This window comes from Brienomyrus brachyistius, chromosome 3 (assembly GCF_023856365.1).
Source record: "Brienomyrus brachyistius isolate T26 chromosome 3, BBRACH_0.4, whole genome shotgun sequence".
NCBI classification, from domain to species: domain Eukaryota; kingdom Metazoa; phylum Chordata; class Actinopteri; order Osteoglossiformes; family Mormyridae; genus Brienomyrus; species Brienomyrus brachyistius.
In genome coordinates this window covers 8324585-8348901 of record NC_064535.1, presented here as the reverse complement: position 1 = coordinate 8348901, position 24317 = coordinate 8324585, and the positions used below count along the sequence as shown (strand labels likewise).

General features: G+C 47.1%; 1 protein-coding gene across 3 annotated transcripts in view; it reads right to left on the bottom strand.

Annotated features, from left to right (window-relative positions):
* Window positions 1-22890, bottom strand: part of LOC125739228 (sodium/potassium/calcium exchanger 3-like) — a 31610-nt gene extending 8720 nt beyond the window's left edge. Inside the window, exons 1-10 of one of the 3 annotated variants that reach the window (XM_049009110.1) lie at window positions 22791-22890; window positions 21865-22009; window positions 13243-13365; window positions 5021-5097; window positions 4622-4696; window positions 4055-4139; window positions 3821-3924; window positions 1839-1913; window positions 512-537; window positions 95-148 (exon numbers count right to left, since the gene is read on the bottom strand). In XM_049009110.1, the coding sequence (XP_048865067.1) occupies window positions 95-148; window positions 512-537; window positions 1839-1913; window positions 3821-3924; window positions 4055-4139; window positions 4622-4696; window positions 5021-5097; window positions 13243-13365; window positions 21865-21991 (746 nt within the window). In that variant the 5' untranslated portion in view covers window positions 21992-22009; window positions 22791-22890. Of the gene's footprint in view, window positions 1-94; window positions 149-511; window positions 538-1838; window positions 1914-3820; window positions 3925-4054; window positions 4140-4621; window positions 4697-5020; window positions 5098-13242; window positions 13366-21864; window positions 22073-22170; window positions 22501-22790 lie in introns of those variants that run through there. The other 2 variants (XM_049009107.1, XM_049009108.1) reach the window with 2 other exon arrangements.
* Between the last annotated feature and the right edge of the window lie 1427 nt (window positions 22891-24317).

The following is a 24317-nucleotide window of genomic DNA, read 5'->3' as shown; positions in this document are numbered from 1 at the left end:
CACCCCCACCCCATCTCCGACAGGGCGGCCCGGACCCACCCCGTGGGGCATCTCAAACGGGGATGAAATCCAATCTCCGAGCTGAAGCACTTACTTCATGATGAGTATGTAGACCAGGTACATTAGAATCAGGACCAAAGACTCTTGCCTGGGATGGAGAAACAAATATTTGAGAGATTAGCATATGCTACAAAGACTTTCCCATAGGACAAGGCAGCCTGAACTGTGATGCCAGATGGAAAATTTAAATCCCAGGACGGGAGCCAATCTGAGCTTCAGCAGAATATCCAGCTGCATTTGCAGGTAATGTCAAAATTTAAGCTACTTAAATACAATCTCTTTAACTTGATGTCTGCTAGCCATTAAAATTGAAAAATGGATCCTTGTTCTGCGAGAGGTTCCATTCAAACACAGAGCTCTGCTAAAGACCAGCTTTACTCCCAGGGCTACAGAAAATAAAGTGAATTTATTGATTTATGACAGACCAGGAGGACGGTACCATGGGGCTTACCAGGAAACCTTCTCATCATAGATAACCTGCAAAGGAGGGGAATAAAAGTAAGCCGAGACTCTCCTGACAAACTTGAAATCAGAATAAGCTTTAGTACGCACTGATACATTTTGAAGAAGGTCTATACTTTCGGGCTTCTCTCATAGGCAGCAGCAAGAAGCAGCATAGCCTGCCATTTCAGAAATGTACCACCAGGGGGCACACTAACCCAGAGCTTGTGCTCGAATCGGCAAACATCTGATTGGATGTCAGTCACTCGCAGCATCCCACCACCAGTATGTGGCCACTTTTATTTAAAGTTTACGATGCCCAAATTTACAGATAATGTTCGAGTACAAGAATTCGCGTTTGTGCGTAAACTGATTTCGATGTTCTTTGCTCTGGCATTTTAGCGGAGTGCTTGTAAGTTCTGCCAACCAGCAGCTGCACTGAACTGGCTAATGTTTACGACTGACAGCCATAATTACGATTCACATACTGTAAATATTCACGAACAGCACGGATTAGCTGATCTCAGATCAGGACGTGTCACTCCCTTTGTCAGTGATGTTCAGGTACACTGGATGAGAAAAGGCAGCCTTTCAGAGCCATGAGATACAGCATTTGTGGTGATAAAATGTTAAGAGCAATTAAATCCAGGGAGTTGCAGGTCAGTTCTGTTGACGCCAGCTGTGTAAAACTAACATGGAGATGCTTTAGTGGCCTTTGGCCTCTGAGGTCACGGCCCACAAAGCAAATGTTTGCCCACACAGAGGAGCATATGGACGGGGGCGTCGCTCACAGCTAATCACTCCCCAGGATGAAGGCCAGACTGCATTTCACCAGCGTGACACGGGCTGACCAATGTCAAGACCGAGATGTTTAATTTGCCCAGCAACGGTCACATAAACATGACCGTAATTATGCTCCCAATAAAAACGGGGCTAATGACAGCTGTTAAAATAATGACAACATAATTAAATTCTGACTTAATGGAAATCCATAAAAATAATTTATTGCGAACAAATAAAGAGGAATGAGGGCAAAATCTATTTCCTTTTTAGATACGGCTGGTAATATTTTATCAGATATTTGCTCCAATCAGTTCATTTTACCCATTTCCACTCCCTTCTAGTTTGTTGAAAACCCAAGACACACAGACGTCCGACCCGCTTCCACATCTGCGCTTCCGTATGTTCAGATCAATGCTGCAGGTTCCAATCCCAGTGCAAAACCCTAAAATCCCAGTATAAGTGCTTTCTTTGGACTTCAGGCTCCCAATATGCATCCACATTCCTCTGGTGCCAGCCTCACGCCCTCTGCTCATACTTAGGGGGTCTCTACTCACCAGGATTAATGCTGCCACAGCTATGGTGTAGTACACGGAATCCCTCAGGAGAGCCCAGTAGGAGAGACGGATCGCCTGTGCAGGAAGGAGGAGGAGCGAACAGCTTAGCAGGAGAGGGCAACCCAAAAACTACCATAAAGGGAATGCAGCCCTCGCAAAACTGGCCGCGATGTTGATCTGTTTACAGCCTGGTGTGCAGGCAGATCGACTCGCGGATTTTTACAAAACAACTGGCGTCTTTGCAGACGAACGTGAGGCAACTCCCCCAGTACAGGAAGTCTTGCCTACATTCTTCTATCTATCTCTCCACCTTTCCAATGTCTAACATCCATCCATAAATCCATTCATCCATCCATCCATCCTCTGTGTAAATGGGTACTAAACGTTTAAATATAAGAAAACGAATTAACTGGGTATAGTAAAAATTACGGGGGCAGCATGGTAGTGCAGTGGTTAGCACTGTTGCCTCACACCTCTGGGACCCGGGTTCGAATCGCCGCCTGGGTAACATGTGTGTGGAGTTTGCATGTTCTCCCCATGTCGTCGTGGGGTTTCCTCCGGGTACTCCGGTTTCCCCCCACAGTCCAAAAAGATGCTGAGGCTAATTGGAGTTGCTAAAATTGCCCGTAGGTGTGCATGTGTGAGTGAATGGTGTGTGAGTGTGCCCTGCAATGGGCTGACCCCCCATCCTGGGTTTTTCCCTGCCTTGTGCCCATAGCTTCCAGGATAGGCTCCAGACCCCCCGCGACCCAGTAGGATAAGTGGTTTGGAAAATGGATGGATGGATGGTGTGTGTTTGTATAGTCATGTAAACCTGTTATTTTGACATTTTTCACCACTTTTTCAGTCAGTTTTGACTGCAATCAAAAAACTTTTCCTGTAGAAATGAATGTAAAGTCCCCAGAAAGATGAATACAAATGTGTGTGTGTGCGAGATTTTTTTATTTCAAATTACACTGGTTGATCTTCACGTTTTGGATGGATGGATGGATGGGTGGATAGTAAAAATTACCCACTCGCCAAATTGCATCATGGGAGACACCCCCCCCCACACACACCCCCCAGTCACCACCCAAGCCTACAGTGGAGAAATACTGACTGTAATGGAGGAAAATGTAAAAATGTATGATATGTATTCAATTACTGTGTTTTGACAAGTTTAGTGCTGACTCTACACTTGACAGTTGTAATCGAATAGATCTCAGAGACAGGATAGAGGAAACAATTCTGAGACTGCCCACCCAATGAAAGCAGGGCATTATGTAAATGCTTTTAGCTGAGGCACATGACATGAAGAGTCAAGACAGCATCAGTCTGGTTGGGTGGTAAGGAAGAGGAAATGTTCCTGTCTGGTTAGAGCAGTCTGCCCAGCTTGCAGCCCATGTTTCATACAGTCCACAGGTAGTATATGTCGCGTGGGATTCAATGTCCCCGCATCAGAAAAGACGACTGTTGATCTGAGTGTCAGCTGAAAATAGCCAGGGATGAACTGGTGTTACAGGGGAACCCAAGGAACAGGATACTCTAATGGGCTGATAAGTGGAGCGAGCGCGGAACCGTCGGAGAACTGTCAAACGAGGGTTCCAGCATACTCCAGGAACTCAGTGTTCCTGGTCACTTCCAGCATTAATGCTAATGTTCAGCAGATACTGTATTGCTGAGAGTCAGAGAGACAGACGGTGGGGGTGGAAGGGGGGGGGGGTGGCTGCCACACTGTAAATCAGTTTTCCTTGTATCCTGTCAACACCTAGTTGCATATTCTGTCTCAGAAACCCAAGGGGTAAATTCCATGGGACTGGAACTGCGATGGAGGTATAGGAAATGTCCGTTTTCGCTCCACACTGAGGCTGCATGTCGGCCAGTAATAACACTCTCATGCTGGGTTTTGGGGGGGGGGGGGCTATGCCTTTAGGAAATTTCACAGATTGGTAGCTGGGGCGGGTCATGTCGGCCTCCCACAGACCCACCACCTCCATCGCTACCTGGCCGGCGAAGATCCCACAAACGCCGATGATGCAGAGGATGTTGAAGACGGCAGAGCCCACGATGGTGCCAACGCCAACATCACCCTTGGTGATGAAGACACCTACCAAGGGGAGAAGAGACAGGCGGGGTGGAGAATGAGGTTAAAAAGGCAACGACATACATAATAGCTCCGATAAAAAGTTCCACTTCGCTGCAGATAGAGCAGGATGAAGGTGGAGAGGGTATGTCACCAATGATGGAGGTAAAGAGCTCCGGAGCAGAGCTTCCCGCTGCCATGAACGTGGCCCCCGCCACATCCTCACTGAGCTGGAGCCGCTGTGGGACATGGAGAGGGGGGGCGGGTGAGAATAAACCGGGAGAAAGTGGTTCCCATAAGGGAAAAAAAATGGGTATTCATCACGTTGTGGGGACATTGTGTCCCCATAAGGCAAGGTATACCTGCTCATACACACACATACACACACACATATACACACACAGGTCTGTAATTATATCTTTGTGGGGACTCTTCATTCATTTCTATGGGGAAAACTCTAGTCCCAACATGAAGACCTTAACTCCTAAACTTTGTCAAGACTTTTAGCATTTTTAGGTTTTCGTTTTATAAAACAAGTTCCCCCTTGTCTGGACTGGACAAAGTTATAGGTTTTTATCATATTGTGGGTAAATCCGGTCCCCACAATGCAATAATTACAGACACAGACACATGCACACACACACACACACACACACACACACGAGCAGATGACAGAATACAGTGTCTCAGCCACTCTCCAAACTGTGCTTGACCAACTGACCTCGCTGATCTTCTCCAACGATGGGACAAAGTAGTCGTCACAGACCAGGGCCAGAGCGAAGAAAACGTACACAGCCTGCAGCAGGCAAAAGTGGCAGAAACATGAGAAATATGGCGGCAAAATGTCAGTGGCAGAAAGCAGTCTCAGTCTCTCCCTGAAAAAAGTGCCCCCTGCACCCGAGACTTAAAGGCAGGTGGCCCAACGCAGCTTCTCGACCTCGTTAATAAATCCCTCTTATCATAAACCTTGTTATAATGTCATAAACTTCATATTACACTTTATATAGGTGGACAGAAAGAGGCAGAAGTTCAAACACAAGCGTCTAGAAAGTGTTATGGCTGCTGCAGAAATGATCGATGGGCTCGATGCGATCAAACAGTGCCGGGGGGTGGGACTCACACACAGGATGTGCAGTAACAATGCTCCTTCCAGCCGCTGCCGTTGGGAGAAGAGGTCCGTGGGGAATTCGTTCAGAGCTGTGGGGGCGGGACGGGGGGGGGGAGAGACAGATGGATGACGGGTCAATCACGAAGTGGCTGAGAATCCAAGTGATCTCAATGGAGTGAAACACACAGGCTCGCTTTTAGGGGATGCGCTTCATCGCCTTCTGGTTGACCGTCCCGGATGGCGTGCGTTGATCAACTGGTGAGCCATACCGCGCGAACCAAAACCATACCGTGAGACACCTTACAAGAGAGAGACTGTCTATTGCAGGATACCTGAAAGCGGCAACGGAGAGGGTGTGTGACCGCAAATCATTGTCGACGGGATACAGAAGGATACAGCCATCCCAAGCATTTAATTTAGCGTGATTCCCCCTTTCCGTCTGCAGGGCTGCTTTCATTGGCTGCTGTTTCACAAGCCCAGATTCGGATACGATCCAGACGGACAGGGTTACAGAAGAGGCTAGGATCAATGGATCCTGGGAATTTGGAGAGCAGCGGACACCGGCCAAGATCTCTGGGCCCGGAAAGACAACAAGGAGAGCTGCAGCTTTTGGGCGCAGGCAATGTGGGCGTCATGTTCTGCATCAGAACCTGCACCGGGACCCTCGCCCTGCAGCCCACCCCTCCATAAGACCCGGGTTCTTCTGCACGTCTGCTAAACTCCCATGTTTAGCATACACTGGAACCATGGGATTCCTGAGCCAGAAATACAAGTAGCTAACACCAGAAATAATTCAAGCTGTTTCTCATTCAGTCAAACTGGATTTTGGAATAAATTTACATCATATTACACACAGAAGGCCGCCGTGATGGGCCGAGGCGCTGGTACCACAACCTCCCATCTCCAGCTTCCTGCAAATTCTCCAAAAGTCCAAAATTCTTCCTTCAGTCCAAAAACAGGACATTAGTTGAATTATTTGGCTCCAAGTTGTTCTTAGTTTGTGATTGGCTACTGCAAGTGTGTGCCAGTGATGGACTGGCATCCATTCCAGGATGTCTCCTACTTTGTGCATTATACTATGTGGGGAATGCTTCAGGCTTTTATGCTCCCTGTTGTGCATAAGTGGTTATGGAACATGCACTGATGTACTGATGCACAATCTCCTTCCGCCAAGTGGAAATAACGGAGCAATGGCTGAATGCAAATTTAATTTTCACAACGGGCGCCGTGTCACATAATGTGTCCGAAAGCGCCCCGGATGACACCCTAAACCCCGTTATGAAGACGTGTTCTGCTAAAGGAACATCCAGGCAGCATGAAGGCAAAGGTCAGCATTGTTCCTCATTCCTTTCTCCGGGTCCAAACTCACAGGGTTAACAGCAAATCCGGGTTTTGGATTGTTGGCCGCACAAGATGCTCGCTCAATCTCATCAGTCCGGACTCCAAACGGCTTTCAAAATCATTACCTATTTCAAACAAAGCAAATCGGCAGGTCGCTTTTATTTTCAGTTGAACTTAAATTGGTGCACTTACACCTGTTTCTGTCGTCAAGACAACAGGACAAACTGTTCAGAAGGACAGAGGAACTTTTCCTAAGTTCAACAAAGAACCAGGACTCCCAGTGTCATGTGTGGCTTTAACCAACATAGCAAGGCACGAACCCAGCTGGGCCGTACTGGCATTGCAATGCAGTAAATTGAGTTAATGCACATTGGGCAAATTATGAGATGTGTAAATCAACCAACGAGCTGTAATGGCAGAAACTAATACGTGTTAGACTGACACGCACCCATGCAAATAAACACTTAGCTACAGGCTGGACTAAGAACATCAGATGCTATTGAGTTTTCCGTCCAGTTCCTGAATATCAAATCCTTGCCAGTAAGACCAGAGCTGAAGCTCTCACAGCAGAAGGCAGAGGGTCCCAGTGGAGGTGCCCGTCCTCAGCGGCAGTTTAACAGACTCAGTCTTACGTAATTCCGAGCCTCGTGACTGCACTACCCCAGCGCTTTGTCCCACTAAGCGGACACGTCCACGGCTTGTTCTTAATAAAATCGCCACAAACGGCCTAGCCAGCTGTTAGACTCCCAGTGCTCGGTACAGAGTGCAGATCGATGCATTTGTCTCACTACCAGGACAAGCTGCTGCACCAGAATGATTCACCAACAACAAACACGAAAAGATCCTCCAGCGGCTGGACCTGCGTGCTAATCTTTTAACCTTAAAAGGCTTGCGGTTCCTCTCATTCATTAAACTGTTCATAAGGTTTCCCGCAAGAGGCGACGTGAAATAACAAACGCTGCAACTTAGCATCAGGATTATTGGCCAAGAACTTTGTCTGCAGATGCGAATGGCTCACACGCTTACGGTAGAGTGGTAACACACAATTTGCTTGGTATTTACATGGGTGGTTTATAAGTGTATAAAAAGTACAGGAGAGCATGTGAGGAATGTTGGAGTTTCGTTTAGTTATTTACTCAGGACTCATGTTTCTGAGAGAATCCCGCTGGAGCTGCCAAATGCCGCATTACCTCCTGCTATTTCTCCAGCTACAATCACAATTCATTTCAGTGTTTCTCAGCCAAGTCCTCGGGGACCCCCAGACAGTCCACGTTTTCCCTCCCTCCCAGCTCCCAGTGCACCTGCAGCAGGTACACGGTGTTCTTCTTTGCTTGATTGTTTGGTTCAGGTGCACTAGGAGCTGGGAGGGAGCAAAAATGTGGACTGGGTTGAGAAACACTGTTTAATATAATGCACAGTCCTTCCTATCAATCTTGAACGTTTACTTACACATCTGCTCCACTAGTTTCAGCATTTGATATTTAACCACAGTAGTATCCACAGTAACCTGTGCAACCCAGCTACTGAATTCAAGCGGAAATGAGATGATATCCATATATCATGTTAGAGATGGAGTGCTTACTAAGCTGTTATGAAACGCCCCAAAAAGCAGGTGTGGGGGGTGCTATACAAACATCCCGAGTTGACGCCCCCCACCTCACCCCCCACCCCCCCATACCTGGGCACAGCAATTTCAACACAGCAGTGACATTCCTGGAAATGTGGCTGTTTTGAGCGCCGTCACTGTGTGAGAGCGCATCATAAATGATGCATCGCGGGGACCAGGTCAGCATCGTGATGGGGTGAGGGGGGCGGGCAACAGTGCCGCTCAGCTGGGGGACCTGGAGAAAGGTTACATGGAAATGCTGCCATTTAATTAAGACACCGGAGGACCAGGACGTGGGCAGAAAAGCCAAAAGCCGTCTGGACCTCCGGAGTCGTGCTCTTTGTGGGGTCGAGTTTGGCCCGAGTGTAGCATTGTGCTCCCAAGGGCCAAGACTCGAACATCCGGACTCACAGAGGAAGTCCATCAGAGCACAAACTGCCCGCCGATTCTTCCATAATGCAGTAATGGCACTGCTGCTGCATCCGAACCAATCAGAGTAAGACCCGCAGACAGATGAGAGTATGTCTGGGGGTCACAGAGCAGGGTTACGTGGCATCAGTCTGTGGGCCCCGGGACTTGAACCGGCAACCTTCCAATCACGGGCATGTCGCTAAGCCATAAACCCACACCCCCAAAAATGCTACACAGACGGACTGATGAGCAAGAGAAGCCAGGCTCAGGTCACACTGGGAGTCCAGGTTTTGTCCACCAATAACAAAGTAACGAGGAAGTGTGATGCAACAGGAAATAATGTAATGTATAGTTTTAAGGCTTATGAATAGTGTATGCTGTAACGAATACAGAGTAATAACAATGTAAAGATAATCTTACCTTTAAAATACCACATGTCAATACAATGTTAGAACCACAGCCTCACACCGCCAGGGATGTGTCTGTGAGCTTTTCACATGTTCATGTGGGGGTCTCACTCACAGTCCAAAATGTGTAAGGTAATCAGGTGAGTTATCCGTTTTTGTGTGTGTGTGTGTGTGTGTGTGTGTGTGTGTGGTGTGACTGGAATGCTGTCCGGAGTATCCCTTGCTTCCCGGGACATGCTCCAAGCTCCCCGCAAACCCTTTCCTGGAAAAGTGCTTATGGAAAATGGATGGAATAGAAGAAAATACAGTTATGCAAAGTGATGAACGCTTTCAACACTCATGGCGAGTGACGCAATCTAAAAAAAAAAACAACACAATGTCATAGAATGTAGAACAGCGGACCGGAGGGTCTAGACGGCCACAAAACCTTTAAAAAAGGCTGCATGGTACATAGGGCTGAGAACAGTTCAGCAACCAGATGAAGCAGCACAGAATGCTGGGGGGCGGGGAGGAGGGAGGGGGGTGGGGTGCTTAGCAACAGCCAACAGCACTCCCACAAAGCGCACTGTTCTTCGGCTGGTGGCCTAAAGGGAACCCCCCCCACAACCAGGAACAATATGCATGAGTCACACACTGGCCTAATCAGGAAGTAGTGAGCTACCAGTAGGTGCACAACGAATCCCCTCCCCCCTGGCGTGCACGAGACACACCGCAGGTCTGTCGTTCAAATTCTCACTAGCTTTGAACGACAAACCAGTGGTGTGTCTCGTGGACGCTGGGGGGAGGGGATTCGCCGTCACCTCTGCCCCTGGCTCCCCCCATGGAGACTGGCCACCCTCTGGTAGCTCACTACATTGCATTGTCCAGCAAACGGATATCAGCCCTTAATAAATTTTTGCGCTGGCTGGATTTGCAGTTTTTATTATGGTCTTGCTCGCCACAGTAACTATATCGCCCCCCTCCCCCTCCACCCCCCTCGCCTTTGCCCTAGTCGTTACATAACCCCACACTCCGTCTGCTACCTATGCTTGAGATTATGGCACTCGTGATGACATCATACTTGGCCTGGTTGCTGGGGCAACAAGCACCCCTGGGGAGGGGGGCAGCCAAGGTGAGGGGGCAGGACAGCAGCCGATAACTCGACAAGCCAGCACACACTGGCAAGACTCTGGAGACACACGGCACACACCTGCTCTGCATATCCCGGGTCTCTTATGGGACACAATGGACAGAAACCCGCCAGAGCCAACCGACAGTCCAGGAGCATCATGGGAGACACGTAAAATTAGCGGCGGCCCCAGAGGGAGCAGACAAATGAGCCTAATATACTTCTGCCCATGTTCTCCTGGCCGGACAGAAGCGACCACCCCAGGACTGCAGACAGGAATTGGGAATGTTCCCAATCTGTTTTTCGGGTTCAACTTAAAAGGCGCCTGGTTGTCATGGTGACGCCACACATCAGGCGGACTCCCTGCCCGTGGCTTCGATCGTCCCAGCTTCCCGTCGAAGAAAACGGGCAGTGATTTGAAACGCGCCCCCCCCCCCCCCCGACACACACACACACACACACCGAGGAGTAAAAGAGACGTTCACTTGCAATTAGCTCCAGTCACCCATAAACGGATTTACCCAACAAATAAAAAGCACTCAGTAGCACCAGGGCGAGCTATTTTTAGCCGGCTTCAATTAATTATGCAAATCAGCAGCTGTCTGTTCTGAGGTCGGTAACGTGACGTTCCCCTCAGTTCCGGGCAGGCGGCGAATCCCAATAAACGACGAAGCGGATGAAGTAAGAGCGACAACAGCCACCCGCAGGCGAACAGGGATGTGTTCTTAAGGAAGGAAAGAAGAGGCAGTCCCAAGCGAAAGGAACAGGGGGTGCTTGAGGGGGGGGGGCACCCAGCCGAGTGTCGAAGTCCCCAGCAGACTCCCTGTTCCCCCCGGGATTGATCGGGGAGGAGGTGAACATAGATCTGCCATAGACATATAGATCTGTTACAGACATACAGATCTGCTATAGTCATATAGATCCACTGTTTCCCCACATCCTCGGCAATTAAGCATCCAGCTCGCTAATTACCCACAGCGGGACGTGGTTTTGTGGCAGACGTGGATGAAATGGATGAAATGGTGGCCGCATGAATGAATTATCTTGGTGCCCCTGCGATTTCTGTGCTCCTGCACCCCTGCGGTTCACGGCTGTCACTTTCCACGTAGCGTTTCCTTATTAGCCCATGTCCAGAAATAAAAGTTAGCATAGATGTCTCCTCTCATTACCGCCCTTTTTTTTCCCTCTGACACCGGTAATTAACGACGATCAATTATAATTTGCTGCCGAGGTATTTTAGAACGCTGTCCTCGGGAATGGGCAGCTCTTGCGGAGGACCCAAGGGGTTTGTTCGGGAAGGGGGGGGGTCTTCATGTAGATTGAATTCACCTCCAGGTCAGGTTAATACATTTTGAGAGGGCAGACCCATTTAGCCGATGAACTTTCGTCACTTTTAGCAGACACCAAGTCCCCGATAGATGATTTTAAACTGAAATACACGCCTCACTCTAGCGTCTCATCTGATGTGCTGGTTCACAGAGTCCAGGTGTAACTGAGAACAATTTTTCCATGACCTAATTAACGGCAAACAATGAGACAGGGCCTTCTGCTTATTATTAATATTATTAATATTATTATTGTTATTATTATTATTTTGTTTCTGGGGAATTTTTAGCAATGTGCTGTGGGCTAATAAGGAAACGCTACACGGAAACTGGCAGCCGTGAACCGCAGGGGTGCAGGACCATGGAAATCGCAGGGGCACCAAGATAATTCATTCATGCGGCCACCATTTCATCCATTACAAATCTCCTTCTGTTAAAGAGCAGGATGTAGGCTCCTTGCATGGAGACAGAATAATCCCCCGCCCCTCACCAGTAAACACAGTAAACACAATCCAGGCAGGGGGGAAACCCACAGGGGTACTGGTCCCAGCTGAAAGCTGACTTGCTCTTGAAGTGCTCCTTCCCCATCACTCACCAATTCAAATCATATCATTGGCTAATAAGGTTATCCCAGCCTCCCTCCTTTAAACAAATCCTTAATCGCCCCTGCATCCAGCCTGTGGGTTCTCGTGTCAGCCCCAATACCTCTGGATGCCGTTCTCCTCAGAGACCAACAGGGGGAGCTCCTGACAATCCCTTTATCCCATATCCTCTGGCTGCACAAACATTCATAACAACAACCACCTTGAAGAACTGATTGTAAATACCCCCACACTTCTCTTTAGTTACGAAACATGTGTCACTGAATGGGTTTCTTCACTTAGCAAAATGCTTTTGGACAAGCCTTCGCCCCAGTCATTGCATCACCTGCACAGAAGACAGACAAAATGAAGTGCTCCCCCTACAGGACGGTAGGTTTAACATACAGCTACCCAACTCTTTAAACAGGGCGTCTGCTCTCTAGTGCAACACAACAGAGTCAGACTGGTAGCAGTGAGGAGCATCCAGCCCTCAAATGTGGAACAAAAAGGAGAGAGAAAGCCAGAGAGATTCATAGTCACTCAAAGTTCCCCTATAAAACAAACCCTATTCCTATTAAGATAATTACATGATTTTAGTGAGGATAGAATAATTAAGCGGAAATAAGCAATTAAAAGCCTGTTCCTAAATATAAGCTACTTAGCATGAATGAGGATTGAAAATAGAGCACTTGTACTTGGGCCCAGTGCAGTTTGACAGCTCTGGAACGCTGAAGGCTAAAGGCCTGGGAGAAAGAGGAAGGTTAGCAAGTGAACAGAGCAGGACACTAACACACTAACACAGGCACCGGCACGCTAACGGCAGGGTAACGTCCGCCAGAGAAACACTGGCTGGCCACAGCCCTCGCGCCACAAACCAATGAGCTCTGCAGAGGATGCTGATGACATCACAGCTCTGCAGAGGATGCTGATGACATCACAGCTCTGCAGAGGATGCTGATGACATCACAGCTCTGCAGAGGATGCTGATGACATCACAGCGCTCCCACATTTTGCTTGAGAGTAACAGCTAACAAGAATTTCTTCCATTCTCCTGAAAGTCAGTGACATCTTGTTAGATGGCTAGATAAACCACCACCAGCCCACTTAATTAATTAGTTTTTAAAAAGTAAACGGCATGATGATTAGTCATACGATTCAAAAAATATTTTGGCTGGTGCGGATGGTGTGGAGACTGTAGCACTTCAGTATCACAGCATTTCACCTGCATGAAGATCAATTAAACAGCATTTTCTTTGCCCGACCCAAGATTTTTGTACAGCGCTGTGGTAAGTGGTGAAGACAAACTGCACAGTAATGCCTGATTCCCCCCGGAGAAGCACACGAAACCAGCCTGTGTGTTTCAGGGTGTGAATTACGATCAGTCAGAAACCCCTGAAAGGGAACATTTCACCGGACGCTTCAGGTTAGGGGCGTGATCACGGCACGGTGCTCTACCTGGTTCCGTGCAGTTCTTCTCGAGCTTGTGCACCGTCTCGTTCCTCTTTGGCATCTGCAGCAGCCGGCGACTGCCCCAGCTGGCACGGCTGTCAGCGCTGACGGCACCGGACACGGAGAATCCTGCGGGTTTTCGGCAAACACGGAAGCCATTAACGGCGCTCAGAAGCGCAGCAGATCGAATCCCATATCAGCTGGAAAGCACTACATCGGCTTGTGAAGACCTCAGGATTTTCGATAATCGTGTGATTATTGAGGTGATCATAAGAAGATAAAAAAATGAAGGGGAACTTCACTTGATTTTATTCTCTTGATTTTTGTTAATTATAATGTTGTTGTTTTTTATTTAAGCGAGTCCCTTACCCCCGCCTCTGCCCCCCACACGGCCAGGGCCGCCCATAAAAATGGATCAAATTTTGCATTTTGCTGTCTAACTTTCTTCAGAACATCTTGCTGAAGACCTTTGATTATTACCTTCAGGTATCAGGCAACCTGATGACGCAGTTAGACAGCAAAATACACAGATTCAGCATGTATCCTGGCTTTGATATCTACTACACTGCACATTATAAAGACCAGCCACAATTAGGACGCTCATGTACACCTCTAACTGCCACATCCTTTCACCATCATCAGGCCACCATTTTTCTCAGCGGAGTGAACTATTCCTGTGGAATGGCGGGGGGAGGGGCTGGGAGGAGTCTGGCTTGAAGGCGCTGACATGGACCCCTGTGGTTTCAACACTTCCTCTTTCGAGAGTACATGTCCGGTACCGTCTAACAACTTCCCCTCGGTTGCGGGCGGTTCTGCAGGCAGACATCTTTGTACCCTTCAATTAATGACATTACCCATTCAGTGAACCAGAATGAACTCTGGGAAATGTGTTACTATGGTGATGTGATGTAATTGCTGAAAGCAGAGCAAGCGGTAATGACATACCGTTCAGAAACGGGATTTACTACGTACATTTTGTGACGTATTCTTCAAAACAAACATGCCTGTCATCTATTTCCAAGTTTTTGTATCTTTGGTGAATTGATTTGAAATCTATAACTTCACAACTCCTACAACTGTCAACATTCACCTGGATTCCTGAGGATTTGCCCATTTGAGAGATACTGGTTCTAACACCTCCCATTATTCTTCAGTGAACCTAGTAGGTTTGGTTTTGAGAAGCCCTGCCTGCCCGCAACACTCTCACCACCTGGAGAAAAAAGCCTCAGCTCACTTGAGGTGAAACGTTACGCTACAGAGCTCACTCCCGCAGCAGCTTCTCATGTTTGTGTCACACATCAGAGTCATGATCACTGTCATCTCTGCAGGAAATGACATCACGTGTATACAACACAACAGGAAATGACATCATGTAGATACAAAGACAGGAAATGACATCACATGTATACAACACCCATATGACATTTTAAAACTGCTATTAGGTATTTGGAAGATATCTGAATGTACTCAAAATCTGACTCATTATTCTCCGATTGGTGGTACAGTGGGCAGCACTAATGCCTAAGGGCTAGAAAGTTGCTCTATAAAATTTGCATGTTCTCCTGATGATGTGATGGTTACCAACAAGTCCTCCACAGCGATCCAGCACTGTGGGTGTTCCCCATGCTGCTTACAATAGGCTATACCCTATACTGGAATACTGCAGACTTCGGATAGATGGATAAATTCAGATCGTTAAACTAAAGTCACCCAAAATCCACCACAAAACTCTCAGGTGCAATTTTTTAGGTATCATAAAAAACACCTTTTTTCCTCACTTCATTATGAGCTGTGTAACAGGAAAAAAGGAAAAAGTCAATATGTCGACGCTGAGGCGAATAACACAAATGTCTGGGAATGCGGTGCAGTGACATTTTTGCAAAGATTCCTCCCATTTTGAGATTCATCTTTTGTCAGAAGGGCAAACCAAAGGCCGGGCTGGGGGCTGAAGCGGGCGCATTTAAATGTGCAGGGCTGCCGCCACTTACGCATGGCGAATGTTAAACCAAGTGGGAGGCAGCTTCTCTGATCCGCACAGTTCTGCGTTTGATCCCAAATCCCATCATGACGTGCCCCTCCTATGGGTCCACTCTAAACAAGACTCCTTCGTGTCCCCCCATGCCTGAGAAGAGGCCGCCCCCACCTAAGCAGGGCCCACAAAGTCATCACACAACTTTGGGTGTCACAACAGTAAAATCTCACTTAAACATTGAACCTCCCAGAATTTTCCCACTAAACACAAAAGCAACATGCATGCTACTAATGGAGCATATACATCCATATCTTTTGAAAGAAATTAAAAGATTCTTTATTTGCCATTAGCACTAGTACATTACAGATACACACATATATGACTTTACTCTCAGCTGTCTATAACGCCCCTGGAGCATTTTGGGGGGGGGGGGGGGGGGGGGGGTGTTAAGGGCTTTGCTCAAGGCCCCAAAAGCAATGTTACTATTCTTCGGAGGATGGGACTCACACCCGCAACCTGCTGATCACAGGCACTGGGACCAAATCCGTGGATTTCTACAACTGCTTATGCAATGTAATGTTACAGTGAGCTTGGAACCCCACCCGGGAAGCACAGGGTACAAGGGAAGGGATGCCCTCCAGCAGGGGGGCACAAGGCAGGGGGGTGCCCTTCAGCACAGGTCACTCACACACACACCAGGCAGGCAACTGCAGGTAGAAACCTGTCTGCCTGGAGGAACACGAACTCCATACACATTGAACCAGGGAAGAGACTCAAACCCACAACCTACAGTGCTGCCGTCAGAGTCTAAATAAAGGCCAAGGGGAGGAATGAATGGAATGAAATAATCGAAATATGACTCACCTTATCGATGATATTTCAACAACATGAAAATATACAAAACATTTTTACAAAATATTTACGAGACCAATTCTGCAGTAATACTGCAGCCAAGAAACAGTGAGGAGAGTGGGCTAGCAGGCTATAATGCTATCGAAGCGTCTTCACGGAGAATGTAGGCGTCAGCCTGGCACGCGTTGTGAGCAGGTCTAGCTTGGCAAATGATTACAAGCACAGAACTACCTGCTGTCTTCAATGAGAGGAATTCAGCGTGTGATCTGGGGGGGCTGAATGGACCCCCCCATCCACCTGATCGTGACCCCATACTGTCACTATTTTTAGAACCAGCATCCACCCAGCCTGTCAACCCTAATCGCACCATTTATCTTCATTAGAAGTCCAGGTGTGACAGTGGACGGGGGGGGGCAGGAGAAGGGTGGCGGGTTCCCGAGGGCCCCCACCATAATGAGGCCACGACAGTAAACCACCAGGTGCACGTGAGCAGCCGGTCCCCCAAGAAAAGCCCATATCAAAAAGCCATTATCAATTCACTCCCAATACCAATCAAATATTTTATGGACTAGTGTAACTGATACCATTCTAAAATATTTTAACAATAAAAACTGGTAAATGACAATTATTTTTATAGGATGATTAACTTGTAAAAGAGTAGTGCATTTTTTTTTATAAATCAAAACCTGGACAATACTAGAGTTAAAAATACTCATCAAATGAAATTAAAATTCAAACAAAAAACGAACTTTTACACATTCATACAGATTTAATCTAGTGAAATCAAAAGTGATAATGTGATGTGACAAAAGTGATGTGGCGTCATTGTGGGCTTGTTACTGTAAACATCTGTAATCAAAATGGTAATTGAGAGCAAATGAGCACCATTGGAGTACCATCATTCCGATCGACAGCAGAGCTCCAGCAAGGTATCAGAACTACGAATTGGTTCCCCTAAGCATTGGACAGTGTACTTATATGACCAGACATGTTGAAGCAAAAGAATACAGAGAGTTACAGCAGCACAGTGATTGGATCAGACACCACCCGTAACCCCTTGATTGGCTCTGATAAGTGAGACCAGAATACTGACTGGAGGTGAAAATGCCGCTGATCCCTGATTGGCCACGACAGCTCTGAATGAGACTGCTATTGGCCTAGTGTCCCCCAGGACTGCTGAAGACATCCACATTAACATCTACATTAGTCAGCGGTCTTAGATCCCGCTCTCATTATTAAAACTTAAGTGGATGGGGGGATAGTGCGATAGCCAATAGCATGCAATTCAGGATGAGGGTTCATTGCTCCTGCCAGATTAGTATCTTTCAGAACAGAAAAGAGGAAGACAGCAAGACTAAACAGAACGTCGTGTTACTCTCCACACAATGCAGCACAATAGGTCCACACATGCTAATGCTGCCCGATATTACACTGATATCACATCGCGATATAATTGCATTTATACAGAACATGAGCAATAATCACCAGGGCTTTAGGTGATGGCATTTGTCCAGATGCCGGCTTTTTGATACTATAAAGATGTTTACTTACGCCTACAATATGGCAAGATTAGTTGTATGCCTAAAATATTAATAAGAAGCTTGAGATTTGTATAAATCTGGCATATCCTTTCTTGTATTCGGATAGCGGTGCACGCTACGTGCTATTGCTTTGGTAAATCATGGTCAAGATACGCACTCGCGGCGGCGAAGAGAGACAGCTCAACAGCCACAACATCTTTTAAAAGAAGGGATATCGCCGTTAAACTAGTTAAAAGGACGTCGGTAGTCTGCCGGTATTTTTTTGCAGCTTAAAGTCCCACACGTTATCACACACAAGGATATGCCGACTTCATACACATTACTAACTTCTGGGCATCATAATATGCCTCATTAATATTTTAGGCGCACCGCTAATCTGCTTAACGAATTTAGGGTGTAAGTAAACGTCTGAAGTCAGGACAAAATGTTTACACCCGTCGTCTGGTGATAATTGCGCATGCGTCATAGAATCACCATGAGATATCATGCAGCCCTACGAAGTACTAAATGTATCAAAAACCCAGATATTTCATCCATCTTAGACCCCCTTATCCTGCACAGGGCTGAGGAGGCTTACCCCAGCCAAATCCATCACAGGGCAAACATGCTCACACACTGGGGGGGGGGGGATTCAGAGATACCAATTAAGCTAATAGGAGCTCTTTGAACTGTGGGAGGAAATAGGAGTAACTGGAGGGAACCCATACAAAACAGACAGAACATGCAAACTCCACACACATATAGGGGGGAGGCGGGATTCAAACCCACAACCTTGGAGGAGGAAGGTGATACAGATACCTACTTTGCCACCCCAAGAGCACAACCTTTAATTTATATTCTATAATTTCTGCAGTCCCCCCATTTTTTCAAAATGCCGGCCTCAGAAACGTAATCTAAGCCCTTTTCCATGACGACACACTCATCCCGACGGGCAGTACACTGGGAAGCGGTTACTGAATGCAACACACCTCTGGCGCCTGGTGGACATCAGCGCATATCCCCTGGACTTATTACACAAACACATGGGAGGGGCGTCATTTTCCACAAAACGCTCCTCTTTCAGCTCATGTACTTTTATCGTCACCGAGATGAGGCTGCCATCTGTCAAAGCCGGTGTTCGGCGAAAGGACTTATCAGAGAGAATTCTGGCTGACGTTCCCTGGCAGCGGAGGATGACGGTGCTCGGACCCGTCTCCTGTTACTACGGCGATTCAAGCTCAATCATGCACGATGCGACGCCGTACTTACCGCCACTGCGGTGCTAAGGCACCAGGAGATAAGCGAACCACTTCGCCGAAGAGTCTGACCAAAATAAAATACTCAGTAAAGGTCAGAAGGGCAGCATGGCGACCCAGCTAGTGACAGTGCGGCTTCGTAAATCCAGGGCTGGGGGTGTTAATCCTGCCTTTGTGTTTAAGTGTCCTCCGCGTCCCATGAGGGTCCGAACTGCCCTCAGCAGGCTACCGCATGTTAAAGCACATGCCCAGCAGCAGACTAGCCTCCTGTGCTGCCCTCCCACCCCCCCCCCCCCCCCGCGACCCCATATCGAATGAGCAGTAGGAAGAAGAATACAGTCAAGATGATGTTTAAAAAAAAGACACCATGCAGCCAGTGCTTAAATGAAACAAAATTTTTTGTAATGACGGACCGCCAGCGTACGGCTGCATCAGAACGAGAACGCGGCCTTCGCAATGCAGACCCCCCCCGACAAGATAGACAACACAGACCAAGCTCACAAACCAACCGTGACACACACACTCCATTGGATATTGGGCAGGGCGTCAAACTGGCATCCAGACACATCATGGTATTCCAAAGAGACAGGACCCAAGCATCAGCTCTCCTTTGGCTGAGGCGGCCTGAGGGATGGGGCTGTCTGGGTACCGGGGGGTGGGGAGGGGGGGGTGGCACCTCATCCCCTCATTATTCCAGCTCTTATCGGGAGGTGTCACATTTCGGAAAAGTGCGTTTCACCTTGGTTCAGAGACAGGCTGCCCCCCCCCCCCCCCCCTCCATACACACCAATGGTTGGGGGATGGTCAGGGGCAAATGTGCTGTCACACACAAGTGGGGGGGTTTCAGTCAATCATGGGGAACTGTAGAGCGTTCAAATTCAGAATTGCGTCATTCGCGGCATTTGCTCAGCCTGGGGGTCCGGTGCATGCGGCAGGGAGGGGAAAGTGGGCCGTGCAATTGATAGCACTTCAGGTAGGCTGCTGTATTTGTGCAAACAGAAAGGGGCAGCAGCGTGAATGAAGCGCTGATCAGGAAACAGAAGCAGTTACCACAACAAACAAGAACAATTCTGAGGCCAATTTGTCATTTCTGTCATGCCCCCCCCCATGAATTTAATGAAGAGAAATAACAGATAAGCCTTACATCACACATGGATAATCTTTGCCATTTCAGAAGCATAGATCAGCATGCTGGAAGCAAATAATATCACATATGATTGCTGTTAAATGGAAGGTACCATGTTATTTACAATACAAGGCCTTATACAGCATACAAAGGAAGGTCAGCGGTCCAGCAAAGGGCACAGATTTCATGTGCTTGGACACCTGAGAAATCATGTAATTGATGGTGATGGCATGAAGCTTCCCTGTTGCCCGACGGCCGCTTAATCTGTGGTGACAGGCCTTCCCACCTTTGCCCTGTGTTGGTGTTAGAGCACTGGGGGCAACTACAACCTTTGCCCTGTCTTGGTGTTAGAGCACTGGGAGTAACTATAACCTTTGCCCTGTGTTGGTGTTAGGGCACTGGGGGCAACTACAACCTTTGCCCTGTGTTGTTGTTAGAGCACTGAGGGCAACAATAACCTTTGCCCTGTGTTGATGTTAGAGCACTGGGGGCAACTATAAAAATTATCTGTGGCCCGGGATCATAGGGAATTCTGACAGACATTTTGATCAGACTATATACTACTATAAATTTCTGAGCTTTCAAAAACACAAATCACATTAAAATTAAGCAGTACCATATATGTTTAGCTTATTTCAATTACAATTTGAGCTTAATTTGTTCAAGAATTAAATAGATTTTTTTTGTTTTCGTCTATTTTGCTAAATTTAGATCATTAAATGTAACATCATATCACTTAAGACGAGAACATACCCCCAGAAATCAATCAACGGATGTATGAAGCATAAATCTCTAACCAAAACCTTACAGCAATAATATTTTCACAAAGACAATAAATAAACTTAACCTTAAACGTAAAACGCTGTTTTTATTACCTCTTCTTTCAAAGCAACATCGCAGCAATTTGACAACAATTTTACAAGTCCGAAAATCAAACAATAACACAACGTAAAACAGACTATCCGATTATATAAACTGTAAACATTGTGTTTATTACGGCAAAAAATACATCGTTTCAGATTGTTACAACTAATACTGATTCGGTAATAAATAGGGTACAACATAAACAAAAGTATAAAACAAAACCAATATAAAAAAGCCCAAGAACAGAGCCAAGACGACTTAAATTGTCAGAATTCTTTACAAAGAGACAAACGCCAATCCCCCTGTGTTATTGTAAAAACGTCGAAGCCCTTGTCATTATTTAATGGCCCTTTTGCCAGTCTGTCGCATCTACACTAGGATCGGATCTTCCTTAAGCATCTCACTTGACCCAAACGGTTTCTAATCGATGTTTAAAAAAAGACGCTGTTTTCACGCGCCATGCAATTCGATCTTTCACACTTCACATCTCAAAGGGCTTAATGGGGTGAAGGGAAAGCGACGTCGTACACCGTGCTCTGGAAAGAGAGACACCCTTAGCGTAGCAGGAGATAATGGGGCGCAGATGGTTCCCAGCGCCATTCAAAGCGGCCAAGTTCAGCAAACGCGCACATGTGGACAGAGCCAGAGACCGCTTTGTGATGTATTTACGACAAACTGACGCCTCTTTAAAGCAAACGCACTTCAAAAAGAACTCATCCATTAGCAATGACTAAAAGGACGGCATTGTTTCGTTGTAAATCTGATTTTAAAAGCAACTGGGTGAAGGCTGCGAGAACCGTCCTTGTGTTTGACAGCGTGCTACAGCAGCAGCCCCATCGCACCGAGACTCGGGTCTTATTATTAATTAAATCTAATAAGTCATATGCAATATGCGGCATATGCAAGTGCAAGGGGTCATTTCCTTAACTCAAACAAGTTCAAAATGGGTAAAAAGAATGAAAAAACATGTTATATCCCTAACAGACAGCAGTCCCGGAATGGGGCCACGGTAATTTCCGATCGACACAAAAAGCTCACCTGAATGTCCAGCCAGAGAAGACAGAGCCGACAGGCACAGGAGGGACAAGCCTATGAAGCTCATCTGCCCCCAAAACAACTCCTTTCGCCTTTTCCTTCTCGCTTTAATCTTCTTTTGGGTGAGCATCTCTTGATGGGGCCAGATCTGGGGTCCAATAATGAGAGGTTTCCAGTAAGCGATTACCTTTTCCATGGAGATCCCCCCTCCCTGTTTCCGCAGGAAAATTGAAATAAAGGGAAGAATAAGACTGATAATTGGCTGAGGAATGTGTGAAGATTGAGTAAAGTTACCAACAAAAAAAATACCGTTGCTTTCGATTTGCCTTCTCGGCGTAATGTGTCTTCTTATATTATTTTAAACCGTAATGCCGTGCAAAGTGAGTGCCGTAGGCGGAAGGAGAGGCGCTCCATGGATGCGTCCGCTACGCGGCTTCTGGCAGGACGCAGATTTCTGTCCGCTTTACGTGTTTAAGAGAGAGCTGAAAGCCGGATGAATAGGCAGAGCGGCGCGTCCTCACACCGACACGGCGCAGAGGGTTGATGCTGAGATAGCATGTTCTTGCACACCAGTAAAAATAAGGAGAAAGAGAAGCTGGGGAGGGGTGCAAGACAGACAGCCGAAAGCAACGCAGATATATACGTCCGTTACTGCCCCCTTCTGGCTAAATCGGCCAGCGGCGTTTGTAGATAAAACCACGGCGATTAATAGCTTTGAATCCACTCAACACAAAGGGATAACGCAGGACAAAGATTAAGAAACACTATTTAAGGGGCTCTAACCTCGTTAAAAAAGAAAACGTATTGGGGGGGGCGGGATAAAGTCACTAATTTCAGAGAAATCTAATAATTTTACTGCATATGACACATGGATAGTGCACGCATGCACTGACTATGCCCACTGTTCGTACGTGGCTGCAGCTACTCACCTGCAGTCTTCCCCTCCTCCCCTGTGTATCTGACTCTAGTTTAGGTTTTCATCTCGTGGTTCGTACCCATCACTTGGGTCCGTGTGCAACCACGGCCTAACGGCTCAACTGCTCACTGACTACGGCTCGCGCATCATTGGCTTCAGCCGATTGGTCACTGACTGTAACTCACAGTTCACTGGCCACAGCTCATTGGCCACTGACCGCACCACACGGCTCATCGGCTACGGCTCATTGGCCACTGACTACAGCTGTTGACTTAGGGTAGATCATAACCCACTTGCCGCCATTCACAGCTCACTCGCGGTGTCTTAAGATGATCAAATTATATGCTCTACATTTTGCTTGACTGACTTGTGACCCATGTATCTTTAAAAATAGCACGGGAAAATTTTTAGCAAGAATGGAAAAGTTAAGCTCTTAGGTTTTTAATAGCCTTTAACCCGTGTGAAGCAGGGATTCCAGGCTGTGAGTGGCTGAGAAGCATCACTGAACTTATGGAAAGACAATATAAACAGGACAATGCAAAGTGGGCTATTTCTCACCCAGAAGCCTGAATCACAACAACCAAGTTTTAGAGATGTTTTTGCACATAAATATGAACAAAAGTTCTGTGACCTCTGGTTTGGTTTGGTTTTCTGTCCCACAGTGGGAGAGTCCTGATGGTCAAACAGGAAGCGGTAAAAATTACTCAGCAACAGAATGTCTGCCAGTGCCCTGTGTGCAGTAAACCACTGTCACCACATCATGTGCTACTTTTAAGTGTCACAATGCATATGCAACAAAAGCAGGACCACCCTCCCCCCACCTACCCCAGCCCTGAGCATGAAATATGTGTATAATGCACTGTGTATGTTCTCGAGGTTATGGCCCAGACTTGCTGAGAATCGTACAGGGGTAATAAAGAGACCCCCTTTCTTACAGGATTTTTGAGTCTCCTAAAGTTTTTATAGGCCTCTGTACACTCTGGCCCATTCCTGCACAAAGCTAGAAAATCTGAAGATTCCCAACAGTCAGCGTTTAACTGGATCACAAGCTAAACGAAAGACTGAACCAATTATGAGAGGCTAAATTGTTTTTCCATAGCCAGTGGGCCTGGCGAGGGCAGCGGGGCTGAGATGCAAGATAATGCTATGCAGGGACGCTGTTCTGCACTGGAGCCGACCGGCGCGGGACACCCTGTACTCCTCCCCCCCCCCCCCCACCTTGTCTTCTCCATCAAAGCAACAAGGAGAGGAATAAAATAGGGCATTCTTTGCCCTTCGGCAAAAAGACGATCAGGTGCAGGTTTTGCAAGATTCATTCCGTGCCGAAGGGGAACTAAAACGAAATGTGAATCGAAATCTGAAACGTGAGATTTGCCATGGACCACGGAACACATCTGAACAAGGGGAGGTGGGGCAGGGGTGTGAAGTTATATACGCGTGTCTGTTTGCTTTTAAGAAACTCAGATATGTTTTATCGGTTTGCATAAAATTGTATGTATCTATTTTTTATGATGGTTCCTCTCTGCAGTCTTAATTAGGG